Source organism: Leuciscus leuciscus (assembly GCF_965113295.1).
Source record: "Leuciscus leuciscus genome assembly, chromosome: 1".
NCBI classification, from domain to species: Eukaryota; Metazoa; Chordata; class Actinopteri; order Cypriniformes; family Leuciscidae; genus Leuciscus; species Leuciscus leuciscus.
Window position 1 is genome coordinate 19,971,492 of NC_138725.1, and position 23,514 is coordinate 19,995,005.

The 23,514-nt window shown below is 36.9% G+C and overlaps 1 protein-coding gene across 3 annotated transcripts in view; it reads left to right on the top strand.

Moving 5' to 3' along the window:
- The window catches only part of LOC309499596 (uncharacterized protein), an 87,955-nt gene extending 74,308 nt beyond the window's left edge, over nucleotides 1-13,647 (top strand). For all 3 annotated transcript variants that reach the window (XM_082170897.1, XM_082170898.1, XM_082170899.1), the window contains exon 4: nucleotides 13,575-13,647. In XM_082170897.1, the coding sequence (XP_082027023.1) occupies nucleotides 13,575-13,625 (51 nt within the window). In that variant the 3' untranslated portion in view covers nucleotides 13,626-13,647. The remainder of the gene's footprint in view (nucleotides 1-13,574) is intronic.
- The last annotated feature ends 9,867 nt before the right edge of the window (nucleotides 13,648-23,514 follow it).

Consider the following 23,514-nt stretch of genomic DNA (forward strand, 5'->3'; position numbering starts at 1 on the left):
TCTCTGTCAGTGAAGTCCATTCTGAAACGCGTCCGAAAATGAACAATAACTCAGCGAATACTCAGTCAAACAGGCATACAGACACACAGGCATGAAGCTTGAATTCTCTTCTTTTAAATGAAGTAATTTATATAAAAAACAAATATTCTCATCTTGTGAAATCTGTATTAAAAGAGAGCGATTCAAGTCGAGCTCATCTCATCTCATTACGTTATAATCGGCCCCGCCCACGGAGAGCGCGCGCTATTCAAACGCAAATGACTGAGACGATCCCATACAAACTGTGAACGCCCACATATCAGCTCGAGAAAACACATCAAGTTTATTCAGATGATAAGTGTAGTTGTCTACACTGTCTCGCAGCGCTGTGAGGAATAATAATAATGGAAAACTTACCTCAGAAGTGCTGGTATTTCGAGGAGCAACGGATGGAATAATGTAGTAAGTTTTTTTTTTCATTCTCAAGTAAATCGCGTTTCTGTGTGAATGAATGAACGTCAGAGATGCGCTGTTTACCACAACTCGCAAAAAGACGGTTTAAATTTGAATTGCGTTTCTGTGTGTGAATGAATGATCTGCTTTTAGCAAACTATTTTGCTATACTGAGTAAAATCGATTGAAATATGTTGAAATAAAATGTATTTGTATAAGCAACGTATTAAACTGCAAATTAACATTTATATTCCTTATAATAAAAACGAAAGACCTATTTTACAGACAAATGAAAGACAACATTTCGTTGATTAGTTTTGGATAGATTACACATTTTTACTGTAAAATATCTGCCACCTCAAATAAGCTTTTGTTTGCCAATTTTTGCTAATATGTTAAATATAGTATGTTTTGTCAATGTAGGCTATATTCAAAGTAATGAATCCTTAACTTTGAAATATGTATGATAAAATGTATACTTTAGTTTTTACAAAGAAAGATTACACTTCAATTGTTGTTGTAATTGTAACCTTTTTAATAAAAAAAATATATATTTACAAGGTAGATGTAAACAAATTTTAAAAGGTAAATATAAGCATTTTCTTTAAATAATTTTTATTGTGTTTTATTATTGACAAATTTGGGGAGAGGATACATATTCCAAAACTGAAAATACAGTATGATAATTAACTGCACAATTAATAGACATGTTTTCCTTGGATATTATACAATTTGCAAGCAAAATTTGTGAAAAAAAAAAATTGACATGCTTCCAACTGTGAACCAATTTGGTATATATATATATGTATATATATTGCTGTTGCATTCTTTCTTGTGGCTATAGGTGACACACCTGAATGAATGGCTCATTAAGTATGCGGGCCCCATTGTCTCCTGAGGTGTGAACCACTACATATGCATGATGCTGTTGAATGGTTGACGCCCCTTGCGCATATTGCCTTTACAAACAAAAAGTGTTTTACAAGATTTAAATCAATGTATTGTGTTATGTGAATGATAAGGGCAGGATGATTTTCACATCATTTTGAAGAAAAAACTCTAGGCAAAGACATCAATTAGTCAAAAGTCTAATTGACACGTATTTAGTATGTGTTTTGTGGCCTTATTTCAGAAACTTTAGTTTTTAGTTTTTTCAATAACCATGCATAAACATTATTCTCTCAAAAATACAAACATGTACATGCATGTTGCTCACATATTATGGTAGCCCTGTTTGTGCTAAATAGAGTGTAATTATACCTTTGCCATTAATATGTTTATAAGCAACTGAAAAAAGCACAAATGTCAGGGCATGTCAGAACATCTCAAGGACCCCAAAAACCCCTCAGACCTCAGAGGGTTAAACCGTTTAAACACTTCAAAGACTTTTGAAACTGCATTGATTTGGACTTAAAATCGATGGTAACCAATGAAGTCCATTGTTAGACGAAAAATCCAGAAATGTTTTCCTCAAAAAACATAATTTCTCATCCACTAAAAACATAATTTCTCTTCCACTGAGGAAAGAAAGACATGGATATCTTGAATGGCATTGGGGTGCGTAAATTATAAATTATTAGGAAATTTTCATTTTGGGGTGAACTAATCCTTTAAATTTATCGTGTTTATGCATAGGTTAACTTACTGAATGGACATGAATGTGTTAGTTATTTGGCCCCTGTTTTTTCTACTTGTGCCTTTATGGTATATTGGCCATACAGTAAGTCAATTAGGCCTAGTGTTGAGCTCATTTGCATATTTAAAATAGATTTTTCAAAGAAACTTGTAAAACAAAAATGTTAATTTTCATGTATACTTTCACTGTGTGTGGTTTGATTGTGATAGTGATTGATTGTGAATCAATTATGATTGATTGTGATTTGGTGACGTGTCACCAAGATGGCGCCAGTGTACCCGGCTTGCCGTCTTTCTCGTCGGTCTCACCTTGTTGTACCTGTGGTACCTGTTGTACCTGTTCGTCTGGCATCAGTACTGTTTGTTTTATGCATGGTGTTGCACTGGAACCATGTAGTCTCAGTGCTGACCTACGATCGTCAAGCCTTGCTCAACATCCTCGTTGCCGATCCTCGTTCAGTCAACCTGTGGTGGAGTGCGCTCGCTGGCTTCCTTGCTGCGTTCCTGCTCTGAGGAAGCGTCGTAGGAAGAGAGGCTGCCGTGGTGGGGTTCGAGTGAGAATCAGACGGGCAATCAAATCTTCGATGGAGTTTCCCTTGGATACCATGAATCTGGAGGGTCTTCATCTGATGCGGCGCTCATGGGAATATAGATATGCTTTTCATCTTCCTGTTTTTCCAGACTATTCTCACTCATCTATTTGCTCTCCTTCTCCGCAACCACAAGTAACGTTAACGTTACGGATTCGCCGGAGAGGAGTAAACTGTCAAAATCTACGTCAACTGGATTTTGTTCATCTGGATTTGCCTCAGTCATTGCAGCCTCCTTTGAATATGGCCCTAGTTAATGCTAGAGCCATATGCAACAAAACTTTTATCCTAAATTACTTTCTAACCAGACATGACCTGGATATTTTATTTCTGACAGAGACCTGGGCCAGCGCTGGTGAGTTGTCTGTCTTCGAGGAACTTTGTCCGCCGAACTGTTGTTTCATTAGTACCCCAAGGTCTGCTGGTAGGGGTGGTGGCGTTGCTATGGTTTTCAAACAATCACTTAAAATACGTACAGTCTCTGTGCAGAGCTACTCGTCATTTGAAGTACAGTGCGTAGCATTACAGTCTTCCTACTCTGCTCTGCGCTCTCATCTATAGGCCACCTAACTCTGACAGTGATTTTATAAGTGACTTTTTAGATTTTTTAACTTCTGTTGTTCTGTTGATGATCGCATGTTATTATTGGGTGATTTTAATGTTCATGTTTGCTGCCCCGGTCGTTCCTTGGTTTCTGAGTTCTGTAATGTTTTGGACTCATTTGGATTTACGCAATACATGAATCAACCAACACACAGATAATGTATTTATTGAAGATGCTTATTTTTACGATTCCTGTTGTGAGTTCAGCCTTGGTTAAGAAGCATGCAGGCTCCTTTTCACGCTTTATAAACCCTCGTGCCGCCTCTCAGTTTAGTGAGAAAAATCTAGCTACATATTGAGTCGTTGATCTTGAATGCTGAGTCTTTCTATGGCCCTGACAATATACTTTCTCTGTTTTACGCAGCTTGTTCTGATATTTTAGATTCGATTGCCCCTTTGAAGATGAAACAACCAAAGCAAAAACTTTATTATTGGCTGGATGACAATGCCCGTTCGCTCAGACAGGCTTGTCATAAAGCGGAGAGGAGTTGGAAGCGCGATCGGTTAACTGTGTCATTTGAGATCTTTAAAGAGTGTCTGATTATGTTCCAGAATGCTGCTAAGTTAGCTAGATCGAAACATTTTTCCGAATTATTTGCTAAACACTTCCATAAACCTAAGATTTTATTCTCTACAATAAATTCAGTAATTAATCCAAGTTGCCAATTTCACGGGGAAGCCTCGGCAGAACTCTGTGAGAATTTTTTTAAGTTTTTTGCTGATAAAGTGGCATTTATTCGTTCATCTTTCACAATACATCTTTCAGATCAGTTTTTGAATTCGTTGGCTAGTCCGTTTTATTTTTATAATTTTCAGCACGTCTCTTAAACAGAACTAAATGACCTGGTTAACAAGATGAAGATAACGACCACACCACTTGACGTCATTCCATCAGAGATTTTAAAAGCAGCTTTTCCTATAATCGGCCCCAGTGTTCAAGTGTTGATTAATTCATCCTTGAACACTGGGGTAGTCCCAAATCGTTTTAAGCATGCGGTTGTTCAGCCTTTGCTTAAGAAACATGGTTTGGATGAGGGTTGCTTGAATAATTTTCGGCCTGCCTCTAAGTTATCATTTTTACCAAAACTTTCAGAAAAAGTTGTGTTGTCTCAATTGAACCTGTTTTTAAATACAGCTAAGTTATTAGAACCGCTTCAGTCTGGTTTTACTGCCCATCATAGCACAGAGTCTGCCCTGCTAAAAGTGCTCAATGACGTTTTAATTGCAGTTGATGCGGGTAAAAATGCTGTTTTGATTTTACTTGATCTTACAGCTGCCTTTGATACTGTTGACCATGATATTCTTATTAGGCGTCTAGAGCATTCATTTGGTATTAAGGGTATAGCCTTGAAGTGGTTTAGTTCTTATCTTAGAGACAGGTCCTTTTCTGTGGAGATAGGCAATTTTTCTTCATCTTCTACCCCTATTTTTGTGGAGTACCTCAGGGCTCCATCCTGGGTCCGCTTCTTTTTAACTTGTATATGCGTCCACTGGGGGACATTGTTAGGAAGCATCATATTAATTTCCATTTTTATGCTGATGATACACAGCTGTATCTCCCTTTGAAAGCTGCCGATTCCATTCAGACCTTGATGGATTGTATTCGGGACATTAAGGAATGGTTATCGATTAACTTTCTCCAACTTAATGAGGACAAAACAGGAGTTATTGTCTTTGGCCCAACAAAACTGAGAAATAATCTCACTAAGGGACTGGTTAACCATTTTCCCTCAGTTTCCTCTCAGGTCAGGAACCTTGGTGTCATTCTTGACTCTGAATTATGTTTAACCAAACAAATTAATTCGGTTGTAAAAAATTGTTTTTATCAGTTACAGTTAATTTCCAAACTAAAATCATTTTTGTCATTTTACGATTTGGAGAAGGTTATTCATGCTTTTATTACTTCTCGCTTGGATTACTGTAATTCTTTGTACCTGGGTCTTCCTCAGTCATCACTTGCTCGGCTACAGATGGTCCAAAATGCAGCTGCAAGGCTGTTGACCGGGACAAAGCGATACGATCATGTCACCCCAATTTTAGCTTCGCTTCATTGGCTCCCGATCCATTTTAGAATTCAGTTTAAAATTCTGTTGTTTGTTTTTAAAGCTCTTAATGATCAAGCTCCCCTATATATTAGATATCTTCTTACTCCTCTTGCACACACTAGATCTTTAAGATCTTCAGACAGAGCTCTTTTATCTATCCCTCGATCCCGTCTAAAATCTAAGGGAGATAGAGCCTTTGCTGTTGCCGCCCCACGTCTATGGAACCAATTGCCTCTGGACATCCGCCTTGCACCTTCTATTGCTATTTTTAAATGTAAATTGAAAACCTATTTTTATTCCCTGGCATTTTAATTATCTCCTGATGCTGTTTTTGTCTGTCTTGTTTGGTTGTTTCTATGTTTTATTCTATTTGTTTTTACTTTGTTCAGCACTTTGGATAGCTCTGCTATGTTTAAACGTGCTATATAAATAAAATGTACTTACTTACTTACTATAGGAATAAAGGAAAAAATAAGTCCATTAGGGTGTATTCTGGGCATATTCAATTAGTATATTGCTCATTTGCATATTCTAATTTATTTTCAAAGAAACTTCTAATACAAAATGTTTTACTTTTCTTGTAGACTTTCATTGTGTAAAGTTTTTTTTTTTTTTGAGGTAGGAGTAAAGGAAAAAAATTAAGCCTATGCAGGTGTATTTAGCCTATATTCGATTAGTGTATAGCTCATTTCATTTGCATATTCAAATTCATTTTCAAAGAAACTTGTAATACAAAATTTTTTTACTTTTCATGGGTACTTTCATTGTGTAAAGTTTCATTTTGATAGGAGCAAAGGAAAAAAATAGCCCCATTGGGGTGTATTGTTGCCTGGCCTTATTGGCACACATCTCGGATTGATGAGAATTTAACATATTTCCTAAACTAGGATTTCTTAGGACTTTTAGTATGTTGTTCTGGACACCTCATAGAAATGATCTATGCTGAATTTTATTTTATTTTTTACAATTAATTATATTTTTGGCTCCAAAATGAGTTACTTTGCCTGGACTAACAGTGACGTTTGTGTGGCAAGCAGAGCGAGAATTGAGTTCGCCAAACTCGAGCTGGAACACAGGGGAACTCGCTTTATTTAATTAATATAAAAAATAAAAACAGCAAAATGGTCATATTTTATAGCAGTTGTCTACTTTTATGTCCTTTCACTTCATTTTTTTTCTCTTTGTATTATTTTGATGATTTTTTTCTTTCTCTTCAGATCTGATGGAAGAGAACGAGGAGCGTGAAGAACACTTGCATCGCTCAAAGAATAAACAGACATTTTTAAAGAAAAGAAGAGCCAAGAAATTTACACCCTGCACTCAGTGTGGAAAGACTATCACAACCAATAATCTTATAGTCTTGAGATTCACATGAGAGTTCACACTGGAGAAAAGCCATATGCATGCGATCAGTGCGGGAAGAGTTTCACAGGATCAGCAAACCTTGAAAGACACATGAGGATCCACACCGGAGAGAAGCCGTTCTCATGTGATCAGTGCGGGAAGAGCTTCACACAAAAACAACATCTTAATTTTCACATTAGAGTTCACACTGGAGAAAAGCCATTTGCATGTGATCAGTGCGGGAAGAGTTTCACACAATCATCACACTTTAAAGAACACATGAGGATCCACACCGGAGAGAAGTCGTTCACATGTGATCTGTGTGGGAAAACATTTCTTAGGGCATCACACCTGAAGACACACCTGACAGTTCATACGAAGGAGAAGCCGCATTCATGTTCTGTGTGTGGAAAGAGTTTTTCACGGCTGTATAGTTTACATAATCATCAGAAAATTCACACTGGTGTGAGAGAGTACGTGTGCTTTGAGTGTGAGTCGACTTTTATTACAGCGGGCAGTTTAAAACTGCACCAGAGAATTCACACTGGAGAAAAACCTTACAAGTGTTCACACTGTGACAAGAGATTCAGTCGATCATCAGCTCTGAAAACACATGAGAGGATCCATAGCAGAGAGAAGTCGCAGACGTGTGATCAGTGTGGAAAGAGTTTCTCTTTTAAAACTCACCTGAAGTTACACATGAAGATCCATACAGTGGAGCAACCGGATCACCGCAGTCTGAGATCACAGTAAGTAGTTCAGGGGTACTCAAGTTCAGATTCCAAGGGGCATAAACCATATTAAATGTGAAGGGCCACAAATTACAACTTGCATCGTAAAACTTTATTTATGACAACATTTACAGTTTTTACTTGTATAGAAATTCAGTTTATTACCTATCTTGCTATCTTGAGTTCATACTCAGAGTATTAAAAACTTCCTTGCAAGGTAAGTCTTGCTAGTCTTTGTCCAATTTAAAATAATACTGAACATGAAAATAAAAATGTACAATTCTGGAACAAAAAGGTTGATTAACATGAAGTAGATTAAAAAAGTATACTCAGAGTATTAAAAAATGTATGAAGAAAATCATTGAGCAAATACAGGCTATTATATTTTGCTACTGTTTATAACCCATTGACAATTTGAAAATACGTTTTGTTTTTCATGCTGTTAAGAGGATCATCGGCCAATTACACACTGCAGTAGACATGTGCGGATCAGCTCTATCGTCACCTGAATCAGCGGTGAAAGTGCGCAGCTCTGAATGCACGAGCTATGCATAGCGTGCCGCACACACAAGTTGCCTGACAGTTTTACAGCTTGTTTTGCTATTTTTGCGCTTAGCAAGTTAATGGTACATTTCGGGGGTATCAAGTAGCTATATAAAGTCTCACTAAACATTCCACACACATCACAATGACGATGATGAATGTTATTTTTTATTATTACATAGCTTGGTTGAATTCCAATGTAGAATGCGGTCTGTTATTTCTTGATAACAGACCGCTGCGAAGTATAACACACCGCTGCCATGAAAAACAGAGTGTTGCTATGGATGCGGAACGGACTATTTTCTTTAGCGGAAGAAGTACAATTGTAGCATTCCCGGCTTAACAGATGCGATTCACTCTCAAGAACTGATGTTAAAGAAGAATTTATTTTCCAAAAACACCTTCCAAAACACCGTAAGCAAACAAAGAATAAACATTAGACATGTGACTGCAAATTGTATAAATAAATGGCTACACCATAAATAGCATTATGCAGGCTCATATAAATAAATGCCTTATAGTAAATATGAATATGAATTATTTATCTAACAATAACAATATTTAATGCAGTTAAAAGCACCTGCCAAAAATGTGTTTTAAACAATTAACAAGCTTATTTCAAAGTGCTATAATGTTACATATGACCTGTATGAATTTATAAATTGTTTTAAATGCAACAGTCTCCTTTTTAAAATGCAATATGGACTAAATGACAAGTGAATTAATTTAACTATGAGATATTTTGAAAGCTGACGATCTCAATTCAGAGAGAAAAGGCTAAAACATAAAAATGACCAAATAAGGGCCTAATTTCCTGTGAATAATCGCTCGGACGTTTAAACCTAGAGAAACGGGGCAATAATACTACACAGTGTTATGAATGTGACAGTAAAAATTAATCACACACTCTATATAACATATCACTGATTTACCATCTGCATATGCTAACGACCCACTAACAGCTTAGAGGAGATCAATACAATAAACACAGTCTCTCAAAGATTAGAAGACAATGAAATAAAAACGATACCTTGTGCCCTTCATCAGCCAGGAGCTAAGAGGTAGAAATCAACTCGTTTGTAAAGCTATATATTCAGTCTGTAACCGTAAATTTGTCTCGCTTCACTCACTGGTAGCATTTAATGGTGCGTCACATGAAAAGTGCGCCAACATATACAAAGCGCGCGCCCGCTGAACTTCCTTTCACGGACTTCAAAATAAAAGCATGTCAGATACAGATGCTTTTGTAAAACAAATCAATACAATGTAAATATTGAGAATTCAGCGAGAACTATTAATAACCAAAAAATAAAAAAAATTAACAGTTATTTAGCAATATTTGGCTCGTTTAATAAACGTCCCTTTTGAGAAATCCCTTTTTTTAGGTAGTCCATGACAACACTGCCCTCTATGGCTGGGGGTAAAGATGTCGGCCCACTTCAGAGATTGGGAGATTTAATGGTCTTTTACACTCCCACCAAATCATGAGTGATTTGTATAACGTCATGGACTATAAAATTACGAATGATTTTCAAATAAAAATGTTACCTTTAACCCTTTCGCACGTACGATCACACTGGTGTGATCAGTCTAAGCTGATCCCTGGAGCGTACGATCACACCGGTGTGATTAGAACGGTCAGTGCATCACGTGATCAACTGCTAAATTCAAATGGGCTTTCGCGCGTTGGCTGGCGCTGAGACAGAGACAGGCGCGCTCAGAGCTGTCATATATCACAACTTTTCAGTGTTTTCAACCACATAATGTTTATTTTAGGTTCCAGACATATAAGTACTAAAAAAACAATACATTTAGAGTTTATAAAATACACACTGATGTCAAAGGAAGAGGCAATAATAATCATTTCCATTATAATTAGTTTTATTCATCAGATACACATTGTGTAAGTAACTTTAAAGTTTACACTATTCTTCTCCCAGTTCACCTGCCACTTACTCGTTTTATGTATTTCGGGAGAAGTGGATGAATTCACATGTTGTAAATCCAACAGATCCGATTCTCTGAACTGCGTCTGCGGCACAAACTAAGATGGCGGCGCCCATCGCGAATACAGCTGAACTAACGCGATCGTTATAAAGGTGTTTAAACAACAAAACACTTCCACTTGCATATATTTGACAATCGGAATATCAGATATTTCATGCCATATCTAACAAATTTGTGAATATTGGAAAAATGACATAAAAGCAGATCGTCATTCATTCAGCTCTGTTGTTGCTGCGGTGTGTCACGTGACAAGCAATGACGTGTCACCATGGAAACCATAAAGTGACACATTCTAAATAACGGTCGCCTTGAAAAACTCACGCTGGGGGGTCAGCCCAAGCAGCAACCTCCCCGTCTCTCTCTTGAAACCAACACGGAAGTGAGTTAAACTGCAATTCGTTGACTGGCCGCTTGAGGCTGGTGTCAAAAGTGAGTCAAATCTGTGTCTCCCCCATGTTAAAATGGCAAATTTTACAGCAGAAAAAAACATGTTTACAGCCTGGTGTCTGTATGTGGCTTTGGTCTATACAGCTAATTTTGCCCTTCATGACAACTGTGAGGGGGGTGAATTTTTTTATAACTCATCCGTTTAGTTGATTCATATTTAAAGTTCTGCATAATTAAGGGTGTGTCCACTAGAGTGACAGCTGGATTGCCGCGTATGTCAATGCTAGCTGTTTGTCTGCTGTTGTTACTAGCCGTCACTTCACCTCAGCAAATGTTAGCTGCTGAACTTGCCATCTCTGCAGTGTTTTGTGCTTTTTTTCGGGATTATTTCATACAATTTAATACACCCATTACTTTAATACACCCATTGGATTCCGTCGTTGTCGTCGAGTATCGTTCGAGAGAACAACCAGCGCTGTATTTCAGTTGTTGGACTAATGGATGAATGACAATTTCGTTGCTTTTTGGAGTTTTCAGATTTAAAAACGTCAATAAAGGCTCGTTCGTTCTGCTCTCACGGAACATATAGATTATAATATGCTTATGTACCCTCAGATGAAATCCTGCTGGTGTCGGCGCTTTCTCCGTCCATGCAAGCGGATTTCCAGCGCATTTACTTGAACTTCAGAGGCAACGTTAATATATCTATGGTTTAACCCATTTGAGAGGCGGCCAAAATAAGATTTTAAAATGGACTGAATAAGCTCTCTACGAACTTGACGAGCGATGCCGCGCTGACGGACCATAGACTATAAAAAAAGAGTGACTGACATGTATGCACATAAATCACTGTCACACACACTCTCTCAAGAGTAATATTTAGTTACTGCATATACATTTTCAACTAGCAGAATAGTACAGAATCACGATACACAGTCTCACTTGTTGCCATGTCTTTTAACTATTATAATACTTCGAAGGGCAAAAACAGGAACTTTTAATTGGCTTTACATCATCAACTGTCACTTTAGCGCGAGGCCCTGTGCAGTCGCAGACTTGGTACTGTCAGTAGCATATAGCATAGCATTACCTCCCCACCCGCCCCGCCTCTTTGCCCATTTTCTGTTATCCGGGAGTGACGCGAGGCCAAGATGGCGACGGCCGGCTCCGCCCACTTTAGGCTTCAAAAATGCTCTTCAGAAACCTACGGGTGACGTCACGGACACTACGTCCATATTTTTTTCCAGTCTATGGGTCAGCCAGAATATTTTAAACTTACGTGTGAAAGGGTTAAGGCGAGACACTACAGGTGAATAGGGTAAAATTTTTAACTAGCAGATATCACCATGAAACTTTTCCCAGTTGATTACCTACATTAAGATGAGAAAAAAATGTATTACAAGTTTTCTATAATTTAATGTTTAAATATGCAAATTAGGCAATATCTAATTAAATATGTGCTATTTTGCATATATTTAAAAAAACGAAATCTGAGTATTGGATAAAGCCAGGTTAAAAAAAAAAATTTCATTGTGTTCACATATGAGATGGGAAAAAAAATTACAGAGGGATTTATGGATATCTACTTTTGTTATCCTGTAAATCAGAATATACTGTCAATAGCCTTAAAAAAATGATTTTCGCCATGTTTTTTGGAATAAAATGTTATATAAATCAGGCTAGGAATAATATATTTACAAATCCCTCTGTAAATGTCTTCATAATATAACTAGGTACAAGACTGGAAAGTTTGGTGTGTATATAGGTGCTACTGAAGTGGAGATTTCATACTTGGAGTATGAGAGAAATAGCCTGACTATAGCCCGCTCAATTTCATTTCGCTTCTGTACTCAGTCTGAGACAGCGTCATAGCTTTCCGTTTTCCTCCAGCCTGAAAACAGCCGGGCCAATCAACGAACAGAGGGCGGGCTGAGAGCCGTGACGTATAGACGCTGATTGTACCGTGGATGCGTAGATTTACTTCACATAATCTGCAAAAGTCGTTCACAGCCATGTTCACTCCGGTGTTTCGCTCGATGGTTTTTGTTTTCGCATCATACGTGTGTTTACAGTGGAAGTTAGATGCGGCTGAGCATGCGCATAACACACGCCATAACCAAACGTTATGTGATTGGCTTACGGGTAACCAATGATTTTAAACTTCAGACAAGCGCCCCCCCGCGAGAGAGAAAACACTTCTCTATTATGCCATTCCAGACTCTGTGTACGAAGCAAAGCGAAGTAGCAGAGTTTGGTATTACCAGGCTATGAGAGAAAGGTCATTTTGAGAAAACGGGCTTTAAAGATTTATCATCAGCCAATGAGATTGCGCATTCAGCCCTATTACTTTTACGATTGGTTGCTGATAAAAAGGAAATTACCATATTTGGATCCGACAGCGTTGTAAAGGAGAGAGAGAGCTTTCCGGCGTGTGCGTGTGATGACAGGAAGAAGACAGAGATCGCGGAGCAGCGGGAGGATTAAGAATGCCAACTTTTGTTGAATTTATGAGAAATCTACAGACGCGAACAGAAAAGTGTAGTAAAATAAAGACCTTAATGTGTATTTCGGACTTTTTTTCACCACAAGTCTGAAAGAAGACATGTTATTGAAGACAAATATCCAAAAATCTCAAAATTGACCAGTAAAAAAAAAACGATGTTTTTGCCTGCCGTGTCTCGCCTTAACTCAGAAACGGACAAAGTGTCCATACTATGGTGAATGTATATCAGCATTTAAGTAATATGATAAAAAGGATACACGTGGTGGTTCTCAGAAGCAGCTAGATGGTCTCTAGCAACAAGATCAGCTTCTGTAGTGGGCGTTCAATGACAGACAGCTTGTGGAGTCGACGACCATCCTTCCCCAGATTCCGGTCACCAAGGCATACCTTGACTCTTCTCACAAGCCCGTCTTTATCTGTAGTAGTTTCTGTAACTCTGGCCAGCCGCCACTCATTTCTGGGCAGATCTTCAGCCTTTTCCATGACAATATCTCCCACTTGCAGGTTTCTCTTTGCTGTGTGCCAGCGCTGCCTGGTGGCAATGTTGGATAGATACTCCTTACGCCAACGACTCCAAAACTGCTCTGCAAGGTACTGAACATGACGCCACCTTTTCCTTGCATAAATGTCTTCTCTGACGAACCTGCCTGGAGGTGGTAGTGCTGGAATGGATTTCATAGATTAGTCTTAGTACTTTTTGTAGAATCTGAAATAGTCATTGATCATCTCTCATCACATATATTATCATTTTTAGCAGAACTGCCAGAAAGCATCTGGAAGGAGAGGACGGAGAGAACGCCAGTGATCCAGAACCTGCAGAATGAAACATCATGATACTGAAGAACAAAGAGGTTGGTGTTTATTCTTGATTCCTCATTCATTCTTCATGATGAAGAACATGCTGATGCTCACCAGATTTACATTGTTTCATGACCAAACTAGTGATTTATAACACAAATCATCTTCATGACATTAAAATAGATCATAATCGTGCACAGCAGTTGTCGACCAGATTTGATGAGATTAAAATGACTATTGAACTCATCAGTGATCTTGACTTTGAGCTTCACTTTTTATTTCACGTTTGTCTCTCATTTGAAATCTCACTTGATTTAATGTTTCTTTTAGAGCTGATGGAGGCGAACGAGAAAGGGAAAAACAGAAGCCAAAAAATCTGTCACCTGTAAATCTGTCACCGTTTCACATGTAAATCAAATCTGAAGATTCACATGAGAGTTCACACTGGGAAGAAGCGGATCAGGCTTTCGCTCTGAAATCACTTCTGCTTCTCATTCTGAAGAAAGACCATTTAACTGTGATCAGTGCGGTAAACCGTTTCATTGGGCGTCAGTCCTGAAGAAACACCTGAAGATTCACTCAAAGGAGAAGATTCATTAGTAATATTACAGCAGAAAAGACACAGCGGTGTGTGTTTCAGTGCTGAAGTCCTTTACTACAGAAGATGAACTGAAAGAGTGCCAGAAAATTCACACTGGAGAATAGATCTTAACACTTTTAAGAGAGACATGAATCTGATATAAATTTGTAACTCGTTCTTCGTTGTTTTTCATCAGAACATCTAGTTTCTCTTCCACTTCTACTCTTCCATGCAAATGCAAGATATGTTTTCATGTATCTTTGAAACTGGACACTTTTCTTCTCTTCTTCTCTTGAGATGCTTTGGCTCTTATAAGTCAGTAAAGAGAGAGATCTGTCTCATTCTCCTTCACTTTTACTAAATGTTTGTATTTGCTTCACGTAATGATTGATTAAACTCATTTTATCAACATCTCATTGTTATTGCCATGAATTATCTTGATATGATTGCTTTTTGAGCTTTCCATGTTTTATTTTTCTCAACAGAGCTTTTAAATGCCTAATAAAATTATACATTTCTAGTCAATTTGATGTTTCATTCACACCATGAGGCTTCATGAAGTCAGAACAATTACTATGAACTTTAAATAACACACAGTTTTCAATCACTAGGGGGCCACGAGATAACTTGAAATTAATGTAAATATATTAATATAGCTTAATTCATTGATTTTTATTATTAATACATTGATTATTTAAAAATATATAAATTAAATTAATAAAAAAAATTAAAAAAGCACCTTCTGTCTCATAAGTATTCTGTAATACAGACCGAACGGCGGCTCAAATCACCCAACCGCTTCATGAACATAGGATACGCAAACTACATTCTCAGTTGGATAAAGACAACAAGTGTCCCAAATAAAGCTTTGATGGATGACGATTGTAATGAAGGTAAAGATGAATACAGTGATAAAGGAGTTATAGTCCACTATTACTGATGCGCAAACAAACCGTCTCGGCTCACTGATCGCTTAAACATCGTATTTCTGCATAAACACATTTCAGTATATTCACGCAGTTGTCTAAATGAATGTACTGTGTGTGTTTTATAACATGCTCATCTAAAGAGAAGTTTGTGAGGATCAGTGATGTTTATATATACATAAACATCAGACGCTCCAAACATAGACACGATAATCGCTTGTTCTAGCAGAGGAACGGTTCACTGATGACATCGACCCGCCTTCAGATCGCGGCGTTACCACACATTCAAAATGTTTTTATTTTTAATTTGTGTTTTGTTTTGTTTAATAATTCAGAATGGATCCGGATAGCTATAATAGTAACAGCGCCCGAGATCCGCCCACAAAGTGACATGCGTTTCGCGTTTGATACTTGCATTTCAGATCGTTAAAATGGGGCCCATTCAGTCATTTAACAAGTCTGAAGACACTGGAGAGGATCCACACTGGACAGAAGCCGCACTCATGCGGATCTATTTTCAGACTCAAACCAACTCTGAGGCATTGCACGAGAGTTCACACTGGGAAGAGGCGGGAGTCAGGTGTGAATCACAGCATTATTCATGATGTTTCACGCCTCCCCGCATACAGCCATTCTGATGTTAAGGGCCCTGTTTTAACAATCTAAAATTAGATTGTCTAATTCTAACATTCAGAATGTTTTTATTTTTCATTTCTATTTTGTTGTGTTTAATAATTCAGAATGGATCCGTATAGCTATACTCAGTCCAATTGGTCTTGTTTGGAATTGCAGATTGACTCCTTCTTATATGTTCAAGTTTCTGTTTAACTGAGCAAAGTACTTTTAAGTTGTAAAGCTTTCCTGTAGCTCAAACAGTAGATGGTTAGATTCCAGGGGAAAGCAAGAATTGTTGTTAAATGTGTGAATGTCTGTAAAGTATGTTTGCAAAAACAAAACAAAAAAAAGAACACTGAAGGTTTCAATCTATCTTGAATTTCTTTTGTTTAAAAAATAACAACATGGAGTAAAAAACAGTATTGATTTGGTGATACAGCACCTTTAATAATACTAGTATATAAATGTTTTTGTGAAGAAAAAAAAACACAGTATTGGTGAGGAGGGGGCCTTGGAGTAATAAAGGTTGGGAACCACTGATCCATGTCATACTGTGAGAAATAACAGTTTTGTCTTTATAGGCTTTTATCATGTATCCTGACTCAAATAATGTGTTTCTAACAGCAAACACTCAGAATAAAGTGAGATGATCTGCTGATGACCCTGAATGGCTTGTTGAATGAGTGTTGATAGTCTGAGGCTCATCAATATTAACAGATCTGCTGAAAACACTCTTTATTTCATGACAATAGTTCCTGTTTTCACCTCATTTATTATGCTGATGTCTTCAGATCTCCTGTAAATTGACACTTAAAGCTCATTTCATTGGTGTCAGCAGACTGAGGGGATTTGTTGGTTACTATGTAGGCTATTTATTCTTTAGTCTTTATGCGTTGAACTCTTTTTCTTATCATTATTTATATTCGGAATAATTTCATTGCATTATTTATATTCTGTTACCAATAAGTATAAAAAACTAACTCATTAACTGATATATTTTTTTAGTTTGGGCTGATCAGCTCCTCCCACTAAAATTACCATAATTGAAGCCCCTCCCATGTCAATCACATCATCAGTGAAGCTCCTCCCACTGCAATTCACCCATAAATGCTGGAATATTCCCATCATCCTACAAGTGAAGACGAGCATCAGCGCATCAGGAAGAGCTGAAATCTGCAAAGACTGAGTTTATTAAAGAGGACAGTGAGAACATGAGTGATCCCGAACCCTGCAGAATGAAACACACTGAAGATCCTGAAGAACAAAGAGGTTGGTGTTTATTCTTCATTCATTCATGATGCTGAGGAACATTCATGTTAGAAACATTCAAGCACTTCATCACTTTTAGATAAACAGTTAAACTATGAAATGGGTACAAAAGTTTCATTTTTGGTTTTCAAGAAATGGTCAGTAAAAGGAGGTTTGAGAAATATTCATATTTATTGTCAACATCAGGTCAAAGTAATTATAATTTTAGCTCTTTTATTCTAAATTTATATCTGGTTCACATTTTTTGTTAAAATGTTTTTTTAAATAAACATACTGTATCAAGTAAATGAATGGCAGACAGAGTTATAAGCGTGACCGTTTTAATAAAGTATCGATTTGGCACTGGTATCGTAAAAAAGCCAAACGATACCCAACCCTAATTATTCATAGTTATAGAGATTAGTCTTCTTATAATATCTTTGGTAACAGGGTAGATGAATGTGGTCAACACTGTGGCATTTGTGTAAAAAAGGAGACAATGGATTGAGATTATTTTCTTGTCCTCTAATCATGCTGTAAAAAGAGCCCAGATAATTAGTGATCGACCATACTGTTTTTTATAACCAATACCAAGGGATGCACTGATATGAAATTTTTGTTCAATAACTGATAATTCTGTATATTTGTAAGCCGATAACCGATATATTATCCGATTAATCTAAATCCAAATGTGTTCATAATTTTTGAGAGCCTGATTACAAAAGTCTCACCGTTAAAAGCCAAACACACAAATATAATGTTCTATCATAATTTTATGTAGCCTATATGATAGACTTGCACTGCAGATGTTGCACTGAACTGTATTTTCCTTTTGGAAGTGATTCCAATCATATTTTAAGCAATTTAAAACTCATCACTCATCTCAAGGAAATAATCCATTATTTATCTGCTTTATATTGTCCAAATTTTCTTATTGGGCCGATAACGATAACATTAAAAATGAACATATATCAGTCGATACGATAAGGTGGCCGATATATCTTGCATCCCTACCAATGCCGATTATTTGCCTATTTATGTCCCTGATACAAAACTTGTAAACTTAACAAATAAACGTATTTATTGTTTTATTTCTGTTTTTGACAATTACAGCAATAGCATTGAACTATAAATCTGGTTAACACTCGTTTTAAATGCTGTAATTTCAGTAATTCCACTTGCATACAAAACCAAATAATAAATAGGAGTAAAAAAGAGTGCAAAAATAAATAAGTGCATGGTCACTAAAGCGTCTTTTTTAAATAACACGTAACAAATAAAGCATTTAAAACTAATCCAAACACATTAAAAAACATTCTAAACCACCTGAATAAAACACATTGCTACTTCAATGTACCTTAGTGCTCTCAGTTGCATATTTTATTCATAACACAGCATTTATATGAACTATAGGCAAAATATGAACTATATTTCAACATAAATAAACGACGGGGAAGTCTATCAACTTTGCATAAATATAAGCATTCACTTTCAACAACAGTTTTAAAAGGTTTATGTGTTTAATAGGCTAAAGAGGGAAGACAGTGGAATATGCTGGGATATGAACTGCAATATGCATACACTGAAAAATAAACAGAACAATGTTCTGTATCACATTATCACAAATACCGAGTCCATCTCATCTGGCATGTCATCAGAATTATTAATGTTTTTATCTGTGCGTTTACACAGAACTTGTCTCGCGGAGATCATAATCTCCACACAGCTGTAATAATTTAGATGTTTAATAGCGAAATAAAGGTTATATGTTAATATAATATAGGGAGTTTTAAACGAGAGGATCAGTCTAGACTTTCAGCATGTGAAATTTCTACAGACACTGACACTGTTGTGATAGATAAATTCAATATATAACAAATAATAATAAATCCAAAATATAATAATATACAATCTGCTCCACTGGACTGCAAAAAGCTTGTGTTCTTGTAATTAAACTAAGAGGCCACAGTGTGACGTTTCTGTGGCAAGCAGAGCGAGAATTGAGTTCACCAAACTCGAGCTGGAACACAGGGGAACTCGCTTTATTTAACTTTATTTAATTAATATTTTTAAAAAGAAAAAAACAGCAAAATGGTAATTTATAGCAGTTTTCTACTTTAATGTCCTTTCACTTCATTTTTTTTCTCTTTGTATTATTTTGATGATTTTTTTCTTTCACTTCAGATCTGATGGAAGAGAACGAGGAGAGTGAAGAATACTTGCGTCGCTCAAAGAACAAACAGACATTTTTAAAGGAAAGAAGAGTCAAGAAATTTACAACCTGCACTCAGTGTGGAAAGACTATCACAACCAATAATCTTAATCTTCACATGAGAGTTCACACTAGAGAGAAGAAGCCGTTCACATGTGATCAGTGCGGGAAGAGCTTCACACGATCAGCACATCTTGAAAGACACATGAGGATCCACACTGGAGAAAAGCCGTTCACATGTGATCAATGTGAAAAGAGATACTTGCACAAACATGATCTTAAGCTTCACATGAGATTTCACACTGGAGAGAAGCCGTTCACATGTGATCAGTGTGAAAAGAGATTCTCAAACAAACAACATATTGAGATTCACATGAGGATCCACACTGGAGAGAGGCCGTTCACATGTGATCAGTGCGGGAAGAGCTTCACACAAAAACATCATCTTAATCTCCACATCAGAGTTCACACTGGAGAGAAGCCGTACGCATGCGATCAGTGCGGGAAGAGTTTCACACAATCATCACACTTTAAAGAACACATGATGATCCACACCGGAGAGAAGCCGTTCACATGTGATCAGTGTGGGAAAACATTTCTTAGGTCATCAGAGCTGAAGTCACACCTGACAGTTCATACGAAGGAGAAGCCGCATTCATGTTCTGTGTGTGGAAAGAGTTTTTCACTGCGGCAACATTTAAAAGGACATGAGAAAATTCACACTGGTGTAAAAGAGTACATGTGCTTTGAGTGTGAGAAGACTTTTATTACAGCGCAATCTTTAAAACAGCACCAGAGAATTCACACTGGAGAAAAACCTTACAAGTGTTCACACTGTGACAAGAGATTCAGTCATTTAATAAGTCTGAAAATCCATGAGAGGATCCACACTGGAGAAAAACCTTACAAGTGTTCACACTGTGACAAGAGATTCAATCACTCATCATCTCTGAAAAAACATGAGAGGATCCACAGCAGAGAGAAGCCGCACACGTGTGATCAGTGTGGAACAAGTTTCTCTTTTAAAACTCACCTGAAGCGACACATGAAGATCCATACAGTGGAGAAACCGGATCACCATGATCCATGTGGAGAGAGGTTCCTTCAGTTATCTTCAGTTACTCACTCAAATGGAAAACAATCACAGTCTGAGATCAGAGTAAGTAGTTCATCTTTATGTGCTGATCATTAAAGTCTCTCCTGTGTAAGTTAGTTTCCTAACAGCCATGATGAGCAACAGGACATCTTGGTGGTTGCTTGCTATCTGCTTCACATTTTTCACATTATTATGAGCAGGGTTGGGGAGTAACGGAATACATGTAACGGCGTTATGTAATCAGGATACAAAAATCCAGTAACTGTAATCCGTTACAGTTACGTCAAAAAACGTAGTAATCAGATTATAGTTACATTTTGAAAAAAGAGGGAATACTTTCAGGATTACAATGGTTTCATTTAAAACTAAATAAATAAGTATTTTGGCATAATAACACTATATGAAGCGCTGCTTGATTATACAGTAGTTCCTGATTCTGTTGACAGTAATGACTCACGTGTGCGACCCGGTCGCTGGTGCATGTGCAAATAACAGCTTTCTACAATCTCCTCAGATGCAGATTGAATCACTGCTGCTAGTAGAAACGATGCTGCCAGTGGGTAAAATTGCTTTTAATTCATGGAAATTCCGCTGCTATTTTGGAGAGTAGCTTTTTTAGTACCCAAAATGTCCTTTCTTATCTTTTCTCACGTAAGGGGAAGTTCGCTGTCTAGGTAACGTAGGGGAACTCCCACTGCCGACGCCCCAAGTTCAGTCAGGCAAATTAAGAAAGATCACGGCTTTAGGCAACATGTAGGCCTATTTTAAAATAAACTAATATGTAGATCGTGTAAAATTTTTAAATGTTGTGTTTTAATTTTTTAGTTAAAAAAGTTAAAAAATAAAACAAAATAATCTGTAATACCATACATTAGCCACTAGATGTCTGTATAGCCCGTTACATAAATTTGTCTGTGTGTGTATTTTGAAAATATTGTACACTGGACCAAATTCTTAATAAATAAAAGTTTTTTTTTATATTTTTTTTATAATATTTCTTCTTGCTTGACTTTATTTATATACGTGACCTTGAAGTAATCCAAAAGTAATCAGTTACATTACTTTCATACTATAGTACTTGGATTACGTTACTGAATACTTTTTTTATGAAGTAATTTGTAACTGTAACGGAATACATTTTTAAAGTAACCCTCCCAAGCCTGATTATGAGATATTGAGTTAGAATTAGGCCTGTCACGATTATGAAATTTGGCTGACGATTAATTGTCTAAAAAATAATTGCGGTTATGCCGATTAATTGTCAGTTTTAGGGCTTTGACGATTAATTGTCTGTGTTAGGGCTTTGGCAATTATGCTGATTAATTGTCTGTTTTAGGGCTTTGTGCTTCATTCATTAAATAATTGTGATGAATTTAATCCTTTGTAAGTTATCATTTTGCAGTGTAAGTTTACAGTTAACACCTTTAAATATTAAATAAATAGGCTATATTCAATAGCTATGACAATTTGTTTATTAAACTTAGTGAGTGTATAAATCAGCAGCAAAAAGTAATTTTTGAAAACATCTGCACAGTAATTTAATAAAATCTAAACATGTTAATAAAAACAAATGTGCACAAACCATGATAATATGATACGCTTCAAAACAGAGCGGAACAAAGCGCGTACAGTATGCGCATCGCGGGTGCAGAATGATGTGCTTAATGCAACATGGAGTCGCAGCGATGCACAAGTGCGCATTTAAAAGTTCACGGCACAAAGCGAAGAAATGTCGAGGGCACAAATCCTAGTGTATATCAGTCCAACAGTTTATTGATCATTTGTTTCTTCACAGTTTTAAACTCCAGTTATTGTGCGTCTGATGCCAATTCATAGTCCTTGTGCTGTGTAGGCACACGGTAGCGAGCGAGTCATTTAGAAACAGCAAAAAACTCCAGCAAAATAAAGTCATTTTATGCAAATCCACAGCCCTTTATCTACAGATCAAGCATTATAACGTCAATGTCACATTGGAGAAAGTTTTACCGTGTATCCTGTCGTAACCGGACGACGCGCGCTGTTTGAATGCTGAACGGAATGATTGACAGCTGCAGAGTTTGAATGCTGAACGGAATGATTGACAGCTGCAGAGTTTGAATGCTGAACGGAATGATTGACAGCTGCAGACGAGTTTGTGAACTTTAATTTAACAATGTAAATATACTACTGTCCCTCACATTAAGCTATGGAATGGCTTCAGATGACTTTGAATATATTGCTAGAAAACGTAATTGGTGCTTGACTGCTTGTCTATTTATTTTGGTTCATGACTCCCCCTTGTGCCGTAGGTCTATAAAAGAGCGCAATAATCGCGGTTGTCTGAAACAATCGCGGTTAGATCAAATAATCGCGATCAGACGGTTATTTAATTATCGCGACAGGCCTAGTTAGAATTATAAGAAAGTTTCTCATTATTATGACAACATTTCTCATTATGAGATGTTAAGTCGTTATTATGAGAAAGGATCTCGGTATAATGCAATGTTAAATTATTACGATAAAGTTTCTAATTATTATAAGATGCTAAGTCATAATTATGACAACATTTCTCATTATTGTGACTTCCATATTTACATTATTTGCGCAACTGTGAAGGAAACAGGCTTCCATACTTTGTCCCACGGACATCATGTGAGTAAACAGTAGGGGTGACCCCGAATAGTCGAAGATTCGATGCTTAGATAGGAGGAGCCTGATTCGACTACCGATCTCACGGTCGAATCTTCGCAGAGGTGTTCTGAAACGAGGATCATGCCACTGGCTGTATGAGGGCGCTCAATGTCTGATTTCACATAGAACTACCGGTTTTCTGTCAGTACGTTAATATTCAGCCTATTATGATAATGCTGTATATAAAAATGTGCAAAGAAAGAAGCTTTTAATAAATATATTTTTTAAAGGGGTCATATAATGTCATTTTTGTACAAGCTAATATGTGACCCTGGATCACAAAACCAGTCTTATGTCGCACGGGTATATTTGTGGCAAAAGCCAACAAAACATTGTATGGGTCAAAATTATCGATTTTTCTTTTATGCCAAAAATCATCAGGATATTAAGTAAAGATCATGATCCATGAAGATATTTTGTAAATTTCCCACCTTAAATATATAAAAAAATATATTTTTGTGAGTGGATGCAGCACAATCGCCTATAGAAATGGACAACTTTAAAGGCGATTTTCTCAATATTTCGATTTTTCTGCACCCTCAGTTTCCA